At 38.8% G+C, this 21,981-nt stretch overlaps 1 protein-coding gene across 4 annotated transcripts in view; it reads right to left on the bottom strand.

Moving 5' to 3' along the window:
• The window catches only part of PLAAT1 (phospholipase A and acyltransferase 1), a 30,076-nt gene extending 8,947 nt beyond the window's left edge, over window positions 1-21,129 (bottom strand). For 2 of the 4 annotated variants that reach the window (XM_054482594.2, XM_054482595.2), the window contains exons 1-2: window positions 20,523-21,129; window positions 6,215-6,353 (exon numbers count right to left, since the gene is read on the bottom strand). In XM_054482594.2, coding sequence (XP_054338569.1) covers window positions 6,215-6,353; window positions 20,523-20,837 — 454 coding nt within the window. In that variant the 5' untranslated portion in view covers window positions 20,838-21,129. Of the gene's footprint in view, window positions 1-6,214; window positions 6,354-20,301 lie in introns of all 4 variants that reach the window. The other 2 variants (XM_054482597.2, XM_054482596.2) reach the window with 2 other exon arrangements.
• Between the last annotated feature and the right edge of the window lie 852 nt (window positions 21,130-21,981).

Raw genomic sequence — 21,981 nt, 5'->3', positions numbered from 1 at the left:
CTCTTTTAGTAATGACTAAAAGCAAAACTTATTTTCCACTATCCGTCTGTCCTCCTTCTCACAGAATGTGAGATGTTCCAGTGAACATCTTACACATTGCAAGTTCTCACACATTACAAGTCCTCAGAGCATATATATCCCAGTTAGAATTACTAAACATATTTCTAATAACCACAAGCAAAAATTAGAAAATTAAAATGTGGAGGGGTAAACTGGCTTGGAAAATGTATCACAGTAGTTAACAATATAATTGAATATCAATCTACAGGATCAAAGCTGAATGCTCAAACCACAATAATATGGAATTTAAGGCATGAAAATAAGAAAACAGCATGAAAATCTTATATTATTTTCCAGGTATGAAAACTGCAGAGATAATGTAGATGTAGAGGGTTGCTTAGTATTAACCACTAGACTCCGGAAGCTCTGAAATCATAAATATCATTTTATTTGTCGTTTTCACTTATAATATTCTAAAACAAGAGGCAAATACTTTAAAATGTTGCAAAAAACCACTTCATTAAAAAATCTCAGAAGTTCCCAAGATAATAAAACTTAGGTCTATAAATACTTCTCTTTAAACATAACCTGAGGAAAACATGCCAGGTTATTTATTTGTTATCTGCATACACTTTTTTTTTTTTTATGGAGTCTTGCTTTGTTGCCCCGGCTGGAGTGTAGTGGCAAAATCTCAGCTCACTGCAACCTCCACCTCCCAGGCTCAAGTGATTCTCCTGCCTCAGCCTCCTGAGTAGCTAGGATTGCAGGTGCCTGACACCACACCTGGCTAATTTTTGTATTTTTTGTAGAGACAGGGTTTCGTCATGATGGCCAGGCTGGTCTTGAACTCCTGACCTCAACTGATCTGCCTGCCTTGGCCTGCCAAAGTACTGGATTACAGGCGTGAGCCACCACGCCTGGTCTGCATACGCTTTTTGTTAATAAATTAATTTGTGCTCATTTTTAAACATTTATAAAACACAGAAAAACAAAGCATATAAATGTATACAGGAATCACCCATTATCCCACCACCCAGAAGTAACTGCTACTAATATTTTGAATAAGACTGATTCTATGTCCTTCCTATGCAAATAATGCTGTGATGAACATTCAAGCACATGTGTCTTCTTGGTAGAATAATTTATTTTCCTTTGGATATATACCCAGTAATAGGATTGCTGGATCAAATGGTAGTTCTCTTTTAAGCTCTTTGATAAATCTCCAATCTGCTTTCCACAGTGGCTGAACTAATTTACATTCCCACCAACAGTGTATAAACATTTCATTGTCTCTCCAACATCACCAGCAACTGTTTTTTTTGACTGTTTAATAATCACCATTCTGACTGATGTGAGATGGTATCTCATTGTGGTTTTGATTTGCATTTCTACGATGATTAGTGATGATGAGCACTGTTTCATAGGTTTGTTGGTTGCCTGAATGTCTTCTTTTCAGAAGTGTCTGTTCCTGTCTTTGCCCATTTTTTAATTAGATTATTTTTTACATGTTGATTAATTTAAATTCCTTGTACATTCTGGACACTAGACTTTTGTCAGATGCACAGTTTATGAATATTTTCTCCCATTCTGTAGACTATTTACTCTGTTGATGATTTCTTTTGCTGTGTAGAAGCTCTTTTGTTTCCTTAGGTCTCACTCGTCATTTTTGTTTTTGTTGCAATTCATTTTGGAGACTTAGACATAAATTATTTGCCAAAGCTGAGGTCAAGAAGGGTGTTTCCTAGGTTTTCTTCTGGGACTTTTATAGTTTGAGTTCTTCATTTAAACTTTTAGTCCATCTTGAGTAAATTTTTGTACATAGTGAAAGGTAGGGGTACAATTTTTTTTTCTTATGCATATGGCTAGCCAGTTATTCCAGCACCATTTATTGAATAGGAAGACCTTTCCCCATTGCTTATTTTTGTTGAATTTGTTGAAGATCAGATGGTTTTAGGTGCTTGGCTTTATTTCTGGGTTCTCTCTTCTGTTCCCTTGGTCTGTGTGTCTGTTTTTGTACCAGTACTACGATGTTTTGGTTACTACAGCCTTCTAGTAGAGTTTGAAGTTGGGTAACGTGCCTCCAGCTTTTTTTTAGTTTTTGCTACTCGGGCTCTTTTTTGGTTCCATATAAATTTTAGAATATTTTTTCTAATTCTGTGAAGAATGGCTTTGGTAGCTTGATAGAAATGTGTTGAATCTGTAGATTGCTTTGGGCAATATGAACATTTTAATATTATTTCTTCCAATCCGTGAGCATGGAATATTTTTCCATTTATTTGTCTCATCTCTGATTTCTTTTAGCAGTGTTTTATAGTTCTCCTTGTAGAGATCTTTCACCTTCTTGGTTGGATGTATTCCTAGGTATTTTATTTATTTGTGGCTATTGTAAATGAATTGTGTCTTTAATTTGGCTCTCAGCTAGAATGTTACTGGTGTATAAAAATGCTACTGATTTTTGTACACTGATTTTGTATCCTGAAACTTTACTGAAGTTGTTTATCAGTTCCAGGAGGCTTCTGGTGGAGTCTGTAGGGCTTTCTAGGTACAGAATCAAATATTCAGCAAAAAGAGGTAATTTGACTTATTCTTTTCCTATTTGGATGCCTTTTATTTCTTTCTCTTGCCTCACTGCTCTGGCTAGAACTTCCAGTACTATGTTGAACAGGAATAGTGAGAGTGAACACCATTATCTTGCTTCAGTTCTGAAGAGGAATGGCCCATTTACTATGATGTTGGCTGTGGGTGTCTCATAAATGATTCATTATTTTGAGGTATGTTCCTTCAATGCCTATTCTCTTCAGGGTTTTTAAAGGGATGTTGTGTTTAATCAAAGGCTTTTTCTGCATCTATTGAGATGATCATATGGTTTTTGGTTTTCACTCGGTTTATGTGGTGAATCATATTTATTGATTTGTGTATGTTGAACCAATCTTGTATCTCAGGAATAAAGCCTTCTTGATTATGAATTAACTTTTTGATGTGCTGCCAAATTTGGTTTGCTGGTCTTTTGTTGAGGATTTTTGCACCTATATTCATCAGGAATATTGGCCTGAAGTTTTCTTTTTTTGTGTGTCTCTCTGATTTTGGTATCAGGATGATGCTAGTTTCATAGAATGAGTTAGGAAGGAGCCCCTCCTCCTTGAGTTCTTGGAGTAGTTTCAGTAGGATTGGTACCAGTTCTTTGTACACCTCCTGGAATTTGGCTGTGAATCCATCTGCTCCAGGGCTTTTTTCGGTTGGTAGTTTTATTATTATTACTGTTACTGATTCAATTTTGGAACTTGTTATTGGTCTGTTCAGGTTTTCACTTTTCTCCTGGTTCAATGTTGAAAGGTTGTATGTTTCAAAATTTGTCCATTTCCTCTAAATTTTCTAAATTGTGTGTATAGAGGTGTTCATAATAGTCTCTAGCGACCTTCTGTATTTCTGTAGGACTGGTTATAATGTCATCTTTGTCATTTCTGATCTTCTTTGGATCTTTTTTCCTTTGTTAATTTAGATAGCAATCTATCAATCCTGTTTATCCTTTCAAAAAACAAATTCTTTGTTTCATTAATTTTGTATGGATTTTTGTATCTCTATTTCTTTCAGTTTTTCTCTAATTTTAGATTTATTTTGTCCTGCTACCTTGGGGTTGGTCTGTTCTTTTTTTCCTAGTTCCACCATGTGCAATATTAGGTTGTTAATCTGAGCTCCTTCTAACTTCTTAATGACAGTGTTTAGTGCTATAAACTTTCCTCTTAACATTGATTTAGGCGCATCCTAAATATTTTGTTAAGCTGTGTCTCTATTTTCATTAATTTCAAATAACTTTTTGATTTCTGCCCTCATTTCATTTTCCACCTGTATTCTTCAGGGTTCTCCAGAGGGGCAGGACTAATAGGATAGATGTATATATGAAAGGGAGTTTATTAAGGAGTATTGACTCACACGATCACAAGGTGAAGTCCCACAATAGGCCATCTGCAAGTGGAGGAGCAAGGAAGCCAGTCCGAGTCCCAAAACCTCAAAAGTAGGTAAGCCGACAGTGAAGCCTTCAGTCTGTGGCCAAAGGCCTGAGAGCCTCTGGCAAACCACTGGTGTAGGTCCAAGAGTCCAAAAGCTGAAGAACTTGGAGTCGGATGTTCAAGGGCAGGAAGCATCCAGCATGGGAGAAAGATGGAGGCCAGAAGACTGAGCCAGTGTAATTTTTCCACGTTCCTCTGCCTGCTTTTATCCTAGCCTCACTGGCAGCTGATTAGATGGTGCCCACCCAGATTGAGGGTGGATCTGCCTCTCCTAGCCCACTGACTTAAATGTTAGTCTCCTTTGGCAACACCCTCACAGACACACCCAGGAACAATACTTTGCATCCTTCAATCCAATCATGTTGACACTAGATATTAAACATCACACATCGATATTGAGGACCAAGCTGTTTAATTTCCATGTTTTTGTATAGTTTTGAGAAATCTTCTTTGTATTCATTTCTGTTTTTATTGCACTGTGGTTCAAGAGTGTGCTTAGTATGATTTCAGTTTTTTGACGTTATTCAGACTTGCTTTATCACTAAGCATGTGGTTAATCTTTTTCAAATAAATATCATACTAAGACCATCTTCCCTGCAATAAAACATGTCCAGATATAAGACTTTTAACAGCTGTTACGGTTGCTGTTATTTATATCTATCCAGCACCAAATCCCACCACTGCCTATTTATTCCTGGAAACAATTGTGTCTGAGCCAATCACAGTATTCCATTCTCTTGGGCACAGTGATAGTCCAGCGATGAACATGGGGCTCACACTGGAGCGATTGGAGTCTATCTCCATGATTCTTTAACTGTAACAGGTAGTTACAGTTAGCTCTTTCGTGTTGGGTCAAAAGAACCTAAGAGTCAGAACCTAAAGCTGCTTATGGTCATCATTTTAGTTTTTTAAAGAGACATAGTCTGGGAAAATGAAGACAGCATATAGAAAAAAATGCAGATGTGTGACAGAGAGTCTAAATAGTGGTTAAACCCCTAGATATAGGCATCTCTGAGGCCAGCACCACCTCTGCTCTTTCTGCAGTTTCCCTCCATGAAGCAATGAAGATTCCTCAATAAAGAATATTAGATAACTAACATTATGTGGCTAAATCTTAATTCATTTAATCATTCCCATATGGAAAATATGCCATTGTCTACTTTAACCATTATAAATGACACAGACGTGAATATCCTTATACAGAAATGCTTGTCTACATCTCTAAATATTTCCCCAGAATAGATTCCTAGAAGTACAATTACAGGGTCAGAGAATATGAACCCTTTTAAGGTCCTAGTCCTTATCAATTTATATTACCATCAACAATACCTTTATGTTCATTTCACTATATTCTTATCAACACTGATCGTTATCACTTTTTAACCTTTGCTAATGAGATAGGTATGAAATATTCTATTGGTTTATTTTACAATTCCTAGGCCAGAAAGTTGAAATTTTTTCAAAAGGTGTATTAGCTTTTGCTTTTCTTCTTTTACAAACTGTTCCTAATTCTTTATCCATTTGTTTGTTGAGGTTTTAGTGTCTGCTGTCCCCTTGACCTGGAATACTATTTCTCCAGATAGCATCTGACCAGTTTCTTTACCTCTTTTACGTTTTTCCTCAAATGTCACTTAAGAAATTTTCCTGACCACTTCATTTAAAATCACAGCATCTCCACCCACCACCTTCTGCCCTCAGCACTTCTCATCCTACCTTCTTATTTTTTCAGTATCACTTATCACAATTTTAACTTTTCTGTAACTTGCTCATGGTCTGTCCCCGCTTACTAAAATGTAAACTCCAACTTGCAGGGAGACATCTGTATACCCCCAGCACTTAGAATAGCATTGAGAACATACTAGGTGATCTATAAATAGGTGCTGAATAAATTGAAATAACCTATTTGTGTGATACATAAAGACAATGAACCTTGCCATGTTTGTGGCAAATATTTTCCCCAGCTGGTTATTTACTTTTTAACTGTGATTTTTTAAATCCAGAGGTTTTAAAATTTCATGTGAATTGGCCTTTGAGATTTCTTCAACGCTGCTTTGGTTTTATAATACCCTTCTCTAAACCTAGATTAGTTGGATTTATCTGCTTTCTATATTTTATTTCGATTTTGTTTTATTATTTCACCCATGATTCCTTCCTGTAACAAGAACACTAAAAATTTGCTCCCAGGAGCCACTGGAAATAAACCTCACCTACAGGCGCTATGTTGATAACGTAACCATCACCCAAGTACAGGGCCCAGTGCTGATAGCCAGGACGGAACACTTCAATCAAGTCCCCTGGGCAGGGGTTGCCAGGGTAGTTCAAACTGAAGCAATCATTAAACGCCATCTGCAATGACAAATACAAAGAAGAGCTAGCTCATACAACTTGCCAAAAGAAAATCAGTTTAAGACATCCATAAAAGCAGAATGATACACAATTTATTGAGACTGCATTTTATATTAAAGACTTAGAATCACGACCCTGTCCTTTTCTTTGAATGATTCCAACACTTAATTATGTGTGCACAAGGGGACAAGTAGAGAAATAATTTGTCTTGTATTACTTAATTTTCTATAGTAATGCTTCTCATCCCAATCAATTTCAGAGCCCCTTTACAATAACAAGCATTCTGTAATTTTCTCTTTAAATCTAGAAATCCCTGGATAATATAACTTACACAGATTTTAAAAATATCAAGGATTAAATATTAAAAAATGGTCTATTTAGGATAAAAAGGGGAAATAGGAAAGTAAATTTATAATATCTGTTTACTAAGTAAATGTTTAGTCTATGACTATACTAAAGGATATAAAAAAGGGTTTATATGCTTGCACTTATTTAGCATGAAAAAGTCAGAATTCAGGAGCAATAAAATCAGATCAGAAGTCTTTCAACCTTTTATACAGCAGTATAGTAAAATCAAGAAGCAGAGGTAGGGGTGGATGCTAACATTTAATATTTTGTGAGTACTAAAACTCTGCAAAAATACCATGTATTACAAAACCTACTCTGTCATTTCATTTAAGCAAAGTTGGGTTCCAGACTCAGATGGATGTCCAGCCAGATATTCAAATTAATGTAGGACATGGAATATTTCTTTCTTGTTTAAAACTATACTGCGTAGCGTAGCATGTATAGGTACTCTGGCTCGCACCCACTAAATATAGTAAGTGCCCTTTGTCATTGTAACAATCATAAATGCCATCACAGATTTTCACGACTCTCCTTCCTGCCCCACTTGTGGTCAGATTCCTCACGCACTGGTTCCAGAAGCCATGCTAGGTGGCCAACAGCAGACGCAGGACAACTTGGAGAGTTCATCACATTGATGCACATGTTTGAAATTCTAAGTCTGGTAATTTTTTTTAAGTCAATACTTTTTAGAAAGAACACATAAGTATCTGACAGTTGATTCTTATGAAAGGTTACATTTTCTATGTATGGAATAGAAGTAGAATGACTCAGCAAGAGGAGATTATGTACATCTATCAACAAACAAAGGAGGATTTAAATGCTGTATCTATGTTGAATCTCTAATTGACAACAGGGTGTTCCTCATCATTTCACTCTAATGCAGATATATATGCTCGTTTACAAAACAAATCCAAGTGCCAGAAATAGAAACTTCCAAATCATCTAAATTATAATTATAATAGCAGAGACTAAGGACTTGGGAATATAGACTATCATTTTTCTGGTACTCTAAAAGTCTTTTTTATAACAATTAATATTAGAAGGGTGTTTTCCCAAGTGTTTGTATGCCATCTGTTGAAAAGTTCTATCATCACACTGTCACAGAAATGTGGCCAAATGTAAGCTGTCCATCTGTTGAAAAATAACTATTAAAACAACTTTATGAAAACGATTAAGTCTAACCACCCCCTCAAATATGTTTGCATCTTATTAATATGGCAGTTCATAATTTGGCCACATGGGTATTAAAAGGAAAAATAGATAATACACTGTGATATAAACAAACACATTTCCCATGAATAGGAATCAGCAAACACACGAAGCTGCCTGCTATGATTCCGAGATGCAGCCAAAGTATAAAATAATAACCACCATTTGAACGGGGAGCACTTTCTAGTGCAATTTTTTTCAAATGCACTATCTCAACCCTATTTAATTGAAAAAAAGAAAAAACATGCAACTATTTGAATGTGTTATGTTATCATCCCATTTCATAGATAAAAAGCTAAAGTAACAAATATAACTTTTGGAAAATACCCACTGAAACCCTAATATATAAAACATAAAGGAAAAATGACTAGGTGTTAACGATGTGAGCTCTTCTCTTAGTCATCTACTTGATACTTGTTAGTTCTGTAACTTTGGGCAGGTCACTGGAACTTAGTCTGTTTCCTCATGTTGAAAATAGGTATGAGCATATAAGCCTGATTTTGTTTATCTCAAAAAGCTGTTGCAAGTAACCGTTAGGGAGCTGGTAAAAAGCTGTTGCAAGTAACCCTTTGGGAGCTGATAAAAAACTGTTGCAAATGCTCTGTGAATTGGCAAGAGCCAGACAGGTGGATGATACGAGAGACACTGAGATTGGTAAATGGTTTATGTAGGATTTTAGTTCCTTACGCTCTCTTCCAGGCATGATAATAAATAAATGATTTAACTATAAAATTCTAATATATTTAACAAATTTTCAATTCGACATACAAATTGATTCATAAACTGTTAAGTTAATCGATTTCATAAAGTCTACCATATTTATAAAGAGAAATAAGATTTCATAAGAGTAACCCCTCAAGAAACTAACAGAGGAATCTGAAGGTTAATATGCAACATAAAAAGTGAGTTATGATACTGAACACTTAGAATCATAGCAATGGAATACAGAAAGGTACTTCAGATATTATCTAATCTAATGGTCTCCAAACTTGTTTACAGCAGTGGATACCATGTCAAAACACATATCAAATAGAACCATAAAAATATAAAACCTAAAAAGCAGCACTGCCCTGAATGAAGTCAGGGACAACATGAGAGCCCTACTCACCGCTCACCCACATTGCTGCTCCTACTGGGGCTTCCTGGGACCCCAGAACTTCCAGGAATGCAGCTTAAATGATACCCATCTAGTCCTAGTCCAATCTCCTCATTTTTAGACAAAGGAAACAAAACCAGGCAGGTAGTTTAACTGGTCAAGGTCATACACTATTATATAAAAGTTTTTTGACAATTGGTGCTGAAACAATTAGACATCCATAGGCAAACAAATAAACAAACCTTGACCTAAATTTCATACCTCATACAAAAATTATTTCAAAATGGATAACAGACTTAAATGTAAAACTATAAAATACAGAGAAAAACACAGCAGAAAAATTTTTAGGGTCTAGGGTAGACAAAGAGTTCCCAGACTTGATACCAAAAGTATGATCCTTACCAGGAAAAATTGGCAAATTGATTGTCCTTAAGATTAAAAACTTTTGTACTAAAAAAGATCCTGTTAAGATGAAAAGACAGACTACAGAGTGGGCGAAAATATTTGCAAACCACATATCTGTGAAAGGACTAGTATCTAGAACATATAAAGGACTCCTCAAACTCAACAATAAAAAAGCAAACAATACAATTAGAATGTAGGTGATATGGTTTGGATATTTATCACTGCCAAATATCATGTTGAAATGTAATCCCCAGTGTTGGAGGTGGGGTATGGTGGGAGGCATGCGGATCATGGCAGTGGATCCCTCATGAATGGCTAATGCCGACCCCTTGGTGATGACTGAGTTCACAAGAGATCTGGTTGTTTAAAAGAGTGTAGTGCCTCCCACCGCCCCTTGTTCCCATTCTCATCGAGTACACCTGGTCCCCCATTGCATTCCACCATGATTGTAAGCTTCTTGAGGCCCTCACCAGAAGCAGATACCAGCACCATGCATCCTGTACGCTCTGTGGAGCTGTGAGCCAATTAAATCTCTTTTCCTTATAAATTACGCAGTCTCAAATATTCCTTTATAGTAATGCAAACAGACTAATTTCACCAAAGAAAATACATAGATGTCAAGGAAGCCATTAGTCATTAGGAAAATGCAAAATTAAAACCACAATAAGGGGAACTCAGCAAAATGGTGTAATAGGAGGCTCCCTAAGTATCCCTTCTACAAACACACTAAGGAAACACCTACACACAGATCAATTCTCTCCAAAAGAAAGGCAGAATCCAGCTGAAAGACTCCTACCCACTAGACAAAGAAGAAAATATCCACATCAAAATTGGTAGGAAAAGTGGAGATACACTCATGTACAGACCCTACCCTATGCACAGAGCCTTATAATCAGGAAGGAAACCCCAACTCCTAGCATGGTCCCAAGGAGTGAGGGGCTTGTGTCATACACCTAATGTTCAACTTTTACCATCCCTTTAAAAGGGTTTGGCACTTAAATCACTGTGTCTGAAAAATAGTACGGAAAAGGCATTGGAGGATTTCCCTCAAGCACAAAAAACAAAGGCAGGTTTCAAACCTTGCAAGCTCTGTCAGCTGCTGTAGTGCCCAGGATCAGCCCAGCTTCCAATCTCTCCCTGGAAAGGGTTTGGCTATATTCTTTTCCAGTAGTTCAATATGGTTCTGGTCTCTAATACACCAGTATCTGGGAGCCTATACAGCAAATAAAGAATAAATCTCTTCAAGCCTAAACAAGGACAACATTCTCACCTTCTTCCTTAGTTTGTTCTAGTGACAATTCCAGCCCTACAATTTCTCAAGGGAAAGAGGTTGGAGGCCTCTGCCAGCAAGAACATGCTTTCTTGCCTGGTTTGCTCCTGAGATAAATTTCTGCAATCTCTCGTGAGAGTGAAGCTGGGGGATCTCTCCATGCCTGAGAAGCAAAAAGGGGATTCCTGTATCTTTTTCCCTAGCTTGCTTCTGTGATAACTCCAGACTAGAAGACTCCACCTGCAAGAAAGATCTGAGACTTCTTGCTTGAACAGGAGATAGGCACTCACTGCACTTCTTTCCCCTGCTTGCTCCAGCAACAATCCAGCCCAGTGATCTCTCTGTTGAAAGAAACTGGAGACCTCTGCCAGCAAGAATGGGAGGGATGGCACTCCCAAACCTTTTCCCCTGACTTGCTCTGGAAATAAACTCCTTTAATCTCCAATTGGAAAACGGCTGGGGAGTGGGGGTATGGGGGGGGGTGGGGGGGATGGGGCGGGGCAGGCACTTCTTCATGTCTGAAAGGGAAAGTGGGCACTCCTTGCACCTTCCCCTACGGCTTGCTTTAGTAGTAACTCTAGACCAGAAGTTTCTCCCTGCCAGGAGGGTATGAGATTTCTGCTTGTTCAGACAGCAGAGTGGTCACTCCCCCACACCTTTTTCTCTGGCTTGTGCCAGCAAGAAATCCAGATCTGCAGACTTTATCTGGAAGTAGTTTCTGCACACACGGAGTGCTCTAACTTTTATAGCCTTCACCCAAGAGACAGGCTCCTAGTCTGGGAGTTGACAGAGTTCTTCACTTTTGAGTCTCGTAGACAACAAAGAACAAAAACGTGGCTTTTTAACTTGAAAATGTTCAGCAGCAATCTCTCCAGGTCCAATGTGAGCAGTCTATCAAGAGTATAGGCATCTGCCTCAGACATTCTCCTTGGTATAGGGCAGAATGAGTGAGAGATTAAACTCTGCTCTAAGCTTCTCTGCAAAGAAAAAAGAAACTGGAACACACAACTAACACCTCAGTCTCTCCAGCTTCATTTCAAGGGACTGGCTTCTATCCCACCTCTCTCAAGGCAATGACTTGAAACTCTTTAATTTGGGTTGGCAGAGGGGGGGACACTAAGAATAAAAAATAGCAGATTTTACAAGCACAGAGAGGTGAGTGGATTCTAACAATCTTTGATGGGGCTGATTGGAAAGGTACATCTCCTACACAAGACCAGTCTAGCAAGACTGAGAAAGGTGGTTCTTTTATCTAATGTTCAGAAAACAAAACAGGGAATGGAGGAAAATGAAGAAACATAGAAATATGTTCCAAATAAAAGAACAAGATAAATTAAATCTCCAGAAAGTGACTCTAATGAAATGTAAATATGTGATTTATCTGACAGGGAATTCAAAAGGGCAGTCATAACAATGCTTATTGAGGTAGGGAAAGCAATGCATGAAAAAACTGAGAACTTCAACAATGAGACAGAAAATATTAAAAAGTACCAAACAAACAATCAAGCTGAATAATAATAAAACTGAACTGAAAAAACCAATAAGGAGGTTCAACAGTAGAATAAATCAAGCAGAAGTAATAATTAGCAAACTTGAATACAGGTCATTGGTAAATCATAATTTGAGGACTGAAAAGAAAAAAGAATGAAAAAGAGTGAAACAACCTAACAACCTTAGTGGACAGCATTAAACAGAATATGTGAATTATTGTTGTACAAGAAAGGGAAGAGAGAAAGGGACAGAAAATATATTCAAAGAAATATAGCAAGTCCTCATTTAATGTCAATGATAGATCCTTGGAAACTGACTTAAAGCAAAACAACATATAATGAAAGGAATTTTTTTCTCATCAACATAATGAAATGACATTGAGTAAAATGATGTTATTCAAAAACCTGCTATAAATCATTTTGCTTAAAGTTGCAGTTTCCAAGAACCTATGAACATTAAATGAGAATCTACTGCAATTGCGAAAACCTTCCTAAGTGTGGGGAAGGAAACAGAAATCCAGAAGCTTGACAAACACCTAACAGTATGAATCCAAAGCAAACCACATCAAAATACATTATAATCAAATTGTGGAAAGTTAATGACAAAGAGAAGATAGGAAAGCTGTAGGGGAAAAGCAACTTGTTACATAAAAGGGGTCCCCCATCAGATCTTCCAACAGAAACCCTGCAGGGTAGAAGGGAATAAGATATGGTCAAAGAGCTAAAAGAAAAAAAAACCCTGCCAACCAAGAATACTACACTCAGCAATCCTGTCCTTCAAAAAGGAAGAGAGGAAGGGGAGATTTAAAAAAAACTTTCTCAGATAAACAAAAGCTGAAGGAATTTATCACAACTAGACCTGCCTTACAAGAAATACTAAAATGGGCACTTCACATTGAAGGAAAATATCACTAAGTAGCAACATGGAAATATATAAAAATAAAAATTCACTGGTAAAAGTAAGTATATAGTCAAACACAGAACACTCATACTGTAATGGTAGTATGAAAATAAATTATATCTCTAATATAAAGGTTAAAAGAAGAAAAACTATTCAAAACACACATAGCAACTATACTTTGCTAATGGACATGACAAAAACTATTTAAAAATTGTCAATAAAAACAAATTGTTGGAGGGGATAGTAAAAGTTTAGAGTTTGTACAAGTGATCAAAGTGAAGTAATTATAAGCTTAAAATAGCTTGTTATTGGTATAAGACGTTTTATGTAAGCCTCCTAGTAACCACAAAGGAAAAATTCTTAGTAGATACACAAAAGATAAAAAGAATTCAAAGCATACCACTACAAAAAATCATTAAATTGCAAAGGAAGCAAGCAAGAGAGGAAAACAGAAAACAAAAGATCTACAAATTAACCAGAAAACAACAAAACAGCAATAGTAAGTTCTTACCTACCAATAATTACTTTGAATGTAAGGGTATTAAATTCTCCAGTCAAAACATATTGAATGGTTCAATGGATTAAAAAAAAAAAGACCCAACTATATGCTGCCTACAATAGATTAACTTCACCTCTCTTAACCTTTAAGAACACACATAAGCTGATAATGAAGGGATGAAAAAAGATATTCCACACAAATGGAAACCAACACAAAGTGGGAGTAGCTATACTTCTATCAGACAAAATAGACTGTAAGTGAAAAACTGCAGAAAGATATGAAAAGTTATTATATAACAATGAAGGGGTCAATTCACAAAGAAAATATAACAATTATAAATATATATGCACCCAATATCAAAGCACCAAATATATAAAGCAAATATTAATAGATCTGATGAGAGACATGGACTGCAATACAATAATGTCCCACTTTCAACACCGGACAGATCTAGACCAAAAATCAACAAGGAAATATTGGACTTGAACTATATTTTAAGCCAAATGGACCTAACAAATATTTACAGAAAACTTCATCCAACAACAATTGAATATACATTTTTCTCAATTGCACATGGAATATTCTCCAGGGTAGATCATATGGTACATCACAAAGCAAATCTCAACAAATTTAAGAAGACTGAAATCTTATCAAGTATTTCTTCTGACCACAATGGCACAAACCTAGAAATCAATAACAGGAGGAATCTTGGAAAACTCTATGTGGAAATTAAATAACATGCCCCTCAACAACCAATGAGTCAAATAAAAAATTAAAAGGAAAATTTAAAAATATCTTGAGACAAAAAAAAGAGGAAAAACTCCAACAACATCCAAAATGAAAGAGGAGACATTACAACTGATATTGATGCAGGATTTTTTACTCCTTAGCTCAGCTAGTCTGGGCTCTTGTCTCATGACCAGGAATAATTAGGCACACAGACACTTGAAGAGTGACTGGAGTAGAATTTATTAAGCAAAAGGAATGTTCTCAGCAAAGAGAGGGGTCCTGAAAGCAGGTTGGTCATTGCCCCCTCACAGCTGAATACAAGGGCTTTATATATAACCTGATGAGGCTGAGATCCCTATGTGTATAAGGCGTGAATTTCTGGTGGCTCCACATATTCCTCCAGTGTGCATGTGGGTCCTTAGTCCGCTGTGGGCATGTTTAGGCAAGCCCCTGTGCAAGTTCCCTTATCTGCACAAAATATCTGGTGTAAGCACTTGGGGAGTGGGTCAGAGGTTCTCTGGGGATCCTTTACTTACTGTTTGCCTAAAGCAAGCTGACTAACTCCTTTCAATATCCCAGAAATATAAAGGATCATAAAAGACTACTATGAACAGCTATACACCAAGAAATTGGATAACACAGAAGAAATGGATGAATTCCTAGAAACATGCAACCCAAGACTGAATCAGGAAGAAACAGAAAATCTGAGTAGACCAATAATAAATAAGGAAATTGAATTGTAATAAACAATCTCCCACCAAAGGAAAGCCCAGGACCTGATGGCTTCACAGGTGGATCCTATTAAATGTTCAAGAAGAAATACCAATCCTTCTCAAGCTCTTCCAAAAAATTATAAAACAGGGACTACCTCAGAGCTTATTTTATGAGGCCATTATTACCCTGACACCAAAGCCAGGCAAGAACACCACAAGAAAACTACAGGCCAATATCCCTGATGAACACAAATGCAAAGATCTTTAACAAAATACTAGCAAACTGCATTCAACAGTAAATTTAAAAGATCACTCACCATAATCAAGTGGGACTTATCCCAGGGATGCAAGGATGGTTGAACATATATAAATCAACAAATATGGGCCAGGCACTGTGGCTCACGCTTGTAATCCCAGCACTTTGGGAGGCCAAGGCAGATGGATATCTTGAGCCCAGGAGTTCCAGACCAGCCTAGGCAACATGGCTAAACCCCATCTCTACACAAATACCAAAAGCTAACATGGTGGCATGTGCCTGTGGTCCTAACTACTTGAGAGGCTGAGGTGAGAGGATAGCTTGAGCTCGGTGCGGGTGGAGGCTGCAGTGAGCCAAGATCACACCACTGCACACCAGCCTGGGTGACAGAGTGAGACTCTGTCTCAAAAATAAATAAATAAATACATTAATAAATAAATATACCATATTAACAAAATGAAGGACAGAAACCACACAAGTATCTCAATAGATGCAGAAAAAACATTTGACAAAATCCAACACCCATTCACGCTACAAAACTCTCAAAAAATAGGCATAGAAAGAATGTACCTTAACACAATAAAGGCCATATATGACAAGCCCACAGATACCATCATGCTCAATGGTAAAAAGTTGAAAGTTTTTCCTCTAAGATTAGAAAGACAACAATGATTCCCACTCTCACAGCTATTCAACATAGTCTGGAAGTCCTAGCTAGAGCAATTAGGCAAGAAGAAGAAATAAAAGGCATTCATATAGGAATGGAAGAAGTGTATTTCTGTTTGTTGATAACATTAGGATTCTCCTTGCACATGAATTGGGAGAAAACATTTGTAAACTGCACATTTGATATGGGGCTAATATGAAAAATATATAAGGAATTCATACAACTCAATAGCAAGAAAACAAGTCAATTAAAAACTGGGCAAAGTATCTGAACACACATTTTACAAAAGAAGATACACAAATAGCCAAAAGGTAGATGAAAAAAATGCTCAACATCTCTAATAATCAGGGAAATGCAAATTAAAGCCACAATGTGGTATCTCCTCATGCTTGTAGAATGGCTATTACCAAAATGATGAATGATAAGAAGTGTTGGTAAGGATGGCGAGAAAAGGAAACCCTTGTATATCGTTAGTAGGAATGTAAATTCGTTTAGCCATGTTGGAAAATAGTATGGAAGTTTCCTAAAAAACTAAAAGTAGAATTACCACATGATCCAGAAATCATCCTTCTAGGTATACAACCAAATGAACTGAAGCCATTATGTTGAAGAGATATCTGCACCCCCATGTTCATTTTAGCATTGTTCATAATAGTCAAGATACAGAAGCAACCTAAGTGTCTATTAATGGATAAACGGATAAAAAAGTGGTACATATACACAATGAAATAACTATACAGCCTTTTAAAAAAGGAAATTCCGTCATTAGTGACAACATGGATGGAACTAAGGAACATTCTGCTAAGTGAAATAAGCCAGAAACATAAGAGAAATACAGTATGATCTCACTTACATGTGAAATCTAAAAACGCTGACCTCATAGAAACAGAGTACAGAGGTCATTAGCAGAGGCTAAAGGGAAGAGAGAGAAATGAGGAAAGGGAAGAAGTGGATCAAAGGGTAAAAAGTTTCAGTTAGACTGAAGAAGTTTTAGTGATTTATTGCACTGCATGTTGATCACATATAATAATGTACTGCATATTTCAAGACTGTTAAAACAGATTTTTAACGTTCTTACCACCACAAAAAATAATAAATTGGTGAGATGATGTATATGTGCTATGGTTTGAATGTTTGTCTCCTCCAAAATGCATGTTGAAACTGAATGCCTAATGTGGTAGTATTGAGAAGTGGGGCAGGCCTTGAAGAGGTGATTGGATCAGGAGATCTCTGTCCTCATGAATGGATTAATCTGTTCATGGATTACTGGATTAAGGAGTTCATGGATTAAAGGATTATCATGGGAAGGGAACTAGTGGCTTTATCACAGGAAGAGAGACCTAAGCTAGCAAGGTAGCATACTCAGCCCCCTTACCATGTGATACTCTATACCACCTTGGGACTCTGCAGAGTCTCCACCAACAAGAAAGCTCTCACAAGAAGTGGTCCCTTGACCTTGGATTTCTCAGCCTCCATAACTGTAAGAAATACATTAATTTTCTTTATAAATTACTTAGTTTTGGGCATTCTGTTATAAATCTGTTATAACAGAAAATGAACTAATACATTAGTTTGATCATTTCTATAATGTATGGATAGATTAAAACATCACATTGTACCCCATAAATATACACCGTTGTCAATTTAAAAAAAAACAAAATGAGATATCATTACACATCTAACAGAATAGCTAAAATAAAAAACAGTGACAACATCAAACGTTGACAATGATGCAGAGTCATCGTTGTCATTAACTGGATCACTCATTCACTGCTGGTGGGAATGTGTAGCTACTCTGGAAGCAGTCTGGCAACTTCCTTAAAAGTTTATCTTGTAACTACTACATAATCCAGCAATTGTACTTCCAGCCATTTACCCCTGAGAATAAAGACAATGAAGATTTATATCCACCCAAAAACCTGCACACAAAAGCTTATAGCAGCTTTATTCATCATATCCCAAAAGTGGAAACAACCAAGATGACCTTCAAAGGGTGGTTAAAAAAATTAAAAAATAAAAAACTGTGTGCAGGCCTACCACGGAATACTACTTAGGAATAAAGGAAGAAACCACTGACATATGCAACAACCTGAATGTACCTCTAGAGAATTATACTCAGTGGAAAAAATAAAAATACACAATGCCAAAGGGTCACACACTATATGATTCCATTTTTGTAATATTCTGGAAATGATACAATTATTTAAAAAGACAGTGAACATACAGTGGTTGCTATGAGTTAAGGAAGTGGAGGAGGCAGTGGGAGGGAAGTAGGTGTGGCTATAAAAGGCCAACAAGTGGGATTCTAGTGGTGACAGGTTGTTCTGTTAGACTGCGAGCTGATTATTGTGGTGACCACTTTACAGATGACGAAACTGAGACTCAGATGAGTTAAGTGCCAGACCTAAAGCCGCACAGGTAGTAAGCGACACAACTGGAAGTCAATTTCAGGTGTCCCTTCTTATTCCAGAGTTCATGCTCCTTTTTTATACCATTGATTAACATCATTAACCAAAGGAATTTCTACTAAGCAACATTTCATTTTTCCCCTTCTCAAATACTATTAGATGGAGCAGCTGCAAAAGCACGCAAATACATATTTCATATAATACCACAGGAAGTTTTTAAATATTCATATGCAGAACCAGAAGATAATGTGAAGTGGAACCTTGCTCCAGAATCCCTGCACCTTTCCAGTTGGGGAGTTTCCGGGTGAGGTTAGAATATTTCTAAGGTGCCCAGGCTCAGATTTTAGGCAAATATCTGTAACCTGTCTGATTGGGTAAGTTTTACATGGACCACATCTACCAATTTCATTCAGACAAATTGTGTAATGTACTGCTTCATAAGTATGAGAAAACACAGAACCAATTAAAGACACATTTATAAAATCCTCTACTACAATCTTTAAGGTAAAAAATGCTTCATTTTAAGAGTCCATCTGCAAAGAATTGTATGAATAGTTTCTAATAAAGAGTGGCATGAAGGTTAAGTCTGTAACCTTTGTGTAAGAAATTTCCCATTTCAACTGGCCAACTGGCAAAACAGGCTGCTGTCTTTATAGCTCTATGTTGGTCCCTGGGGATGCATCAAAAGAAATACATGTTCCCTGCCGATTGGGGCAGGCTGAACGTCTGCTCATGCCTAAGAGGCCACCCAAGTTACAGAAACACGAAGAGCACTTTTTTAACAACTACTCCCAAGAATGTTACTGGAAGTCTGAAACACAATCGCAGGTGATCACAGGCTACCCCTAGCCCAAGGCTTCTAATTAGGTTTGGACCTTTTCCCATTCCCCATTCCAGCTGCACTTTCCATCCATAATCCTCCTACACTGAGATGTTTCCATGAAGCCCTGTATTCCCAGATTGGCTAATTCATAGACTCTCAGTGCTGCAAAGATCCTTGGTCCAACACTCTCACGCTACAAATGAGGGTTCCACTCCTCGGCCAAATTAACTATCCGCTGCCACAGCACTGTCATGCCCTGCTTGGAATCTTCCAGGGCTTCCCACCACTGACTCCCCATCTTGGTCCCCCGCCCTAGAATCCTGGCATCCTTATTAATCCCTACATTCTAGGCAAACCAAACTATCCATTATTCTTCACACTCAAGAGTTTTGTTTTGTTTTTGTTAATACTGAACCTTCTACCCAGAAAGCCCATTTCCAAGTGCCCCAAATAACTCAATCTTAAAAAATCCAGGTCGATGCCACCTCCTCCCCCTCTCTCCTCCACTCCCCAGCTCGGATTGTCTTCCTCCGATCCGCCTTCTTTAGCTTCCACAGGCATCTATCAAATGGCCCATCCACTTCCTACACCTGCCTCAGCTACTGGTCTCTGGGGAATTGTCTCTTGTGGGGCATACGCTATGGAGGGATGCTTCTTGTTTTTCTCTATACCATGCGTCTGATCTTTTGGCTTCCCTGAGCCACACTGGAAGAATTGTCTTGGGTCACACAAAATACACTAACACTAATGATAGTTTATGAGAAAAAAAAAGCGCAAAAAAAAATCTTATAATGTTTTAAGAACATTTACAAATTTGTGTTGGGCCGCATTCAAAGCTGTCCTGGGCCGCACGTGGTTAGTGAGCCACGGGTTGGACAAGCTTGCTCTATACCTTCAGTCTCCGGTTAGAGTGCCTCACACAAATAACTGCGGAGCAAATGTTCATTGAATGAAGGAATGAGGAATCCAAGCCCAGAGAAAACATGAGTGACTTTTGCCAGCACGAGTCTTAATATTAATAGTCTCGAATGCCAAAGGAATATCACCATCCAACTTTCCAAAATCCAATACAATAATAATTACTTGTATTATTATTTTCACTTCAGTGAGGACAGTAGGTTTAAAAAGCCTTACACAGATTGGGTTTCTAGTCCCAGCTCTGCCACTTAATAGCTGTGTAACCTAGGGAAGCAAGTCTCTTGCCCTGTGGACTGAGTTCCCCAGTCTGTGAAAAAGAGGAGGGTGAATAAGATCCGTTGTTCTCTAATCATGTCAACTTTTCCCACTTGCCAGTTGGTTAGAACACGGTTGGTTGCCGGGGCGCCTCGAGGTCCTCCCCACTCCGCCCAGCACACCTCACTCTCAAGCCGGGGTCTTCTTCTCGCACCGGGAGACAGCTGCGTGTGTCCTGGGGTCTCCCTTGGCCTCGCAGCTGCCAACCTTGCCGCCGGCGGCCGCGGGACGACTCCATCTGTACCCGGGAGAGACCCGGGAGGCAGGCGCCGGCCACCACTCAGGGCCGTCCTCCAGGGCCAACCCCAGCACCAGCGCCGCCACGCTGAAACGGTCCCAGCTGCCCCTCCGCGGCTCTGAGACGCCCGCACGCCAGGGCGCCGACGCGCTGGGCCCGGCGTCCGGGCGCTGCCGGGCCAGCAAGAGGCTCTGACCATCGGGGAGCCGCCCGCTCCGCCCAGGAGGCGGGGCACAGTCGCTCCGGCTAGACCTCGCTTGGCCCCAAGACCAGCTTCGCCCTTCCGCCCTCCCGCCCGCCAGGGGCCTGCAACTTCTTGCTCCCCGACGCAGCCGCCTCCGCGCGCGCACGCAACGCACGCGCTCCAGCGACTACGGTCAAAGCGCAGCGCCAGCGCCAGCGCCGCGCAACCAATTATGCCGCCGCCGGCTCCGCACCCGCGTCTGGGACGTTCCCGCAGCCAACATTGCAGGCGCTGTGCTGGGCGTCGCGGTTATAAAGATAATCGGTTTTATTGAGCCCAGGAATGTTCGGGTACACCCATCATAAGTACACCCACTCTTCTAGCTCAACAGAAATTCCCTTAGGGCCCAAGGGATCATGGTACCTGCACCCCAAGAAAGCCTCTCCGTCTTTGAGTCAGCAAAGCGGCGGAGGAAGGACTGGCCCTAAAACAACCTCACCGCTTACACACACCACACACCACACACCACTCACACACACACACACGCCAGATAGCCAACAGAGACCTCCAACCACACACCACACACACACACACGCCAGATAGCCAGCACAGACCTCCAGACACACACACACACCCCCGGTCCCCCAACACCCCCCACACCCCCACACACACACCCCCTCCCCCCCCCCAACACACACACACACGCGCGCGCCAAATAGCCAGCAGAGACCTCCAGGATATGGCTGTGAGTTTAAAAATAAAGCTGGGTCAGGGAGAGTATCCTTTTTCTCACTGCTAAAAAAAGAGGCCAGTAATACTAACCCAGCTAAGTAAGGAACCCTTGAAGACTAAGTGAACTTTATGGAGCGCTGCACAGGACGTTGCTTCAACCTAGTCATAACTTAGATTTTTATTCTGATGTAAATGGAATCGCAGCTAAAAGGATTTTTTCCCACTTATTTGAAGGCTAAAAAATATCTCGCTAATTTTATGTGTTTTGTCATAATGGGATAACAACTACCTAAATATGCAACTTTTTTCGTAAAGCTATTGGGTTGTGTTATGAAGGTTAAGGGTGAATCAGTCATCTGAAACTTTGGGTCTGGACTGGCACCTTTGGAAATAGTACACAGAAGGACATTGAAAACATGTAATTATT

The sequence above is a fragment of the Pongo pygmaeus genome, chromosome 2 (assembly GCF_028885625.2).
Source record: "Pongo pygmaeus isolate AG05252 chromosome 2, NHGRI_mPonPyg2-v2.0_pri, whole genome shotgun sequence".
In the NCBI taxonomy this organism is placed as follows: domain Eukaryota; kingdom Metazoa; phylum Chordata; class Mammalia; order Primates; family Hominidae; genus Pongo; species Pongo pygmaeus.
This window is presented reverse-complemented; position numbering and strand designations above follow the sequence as displayed.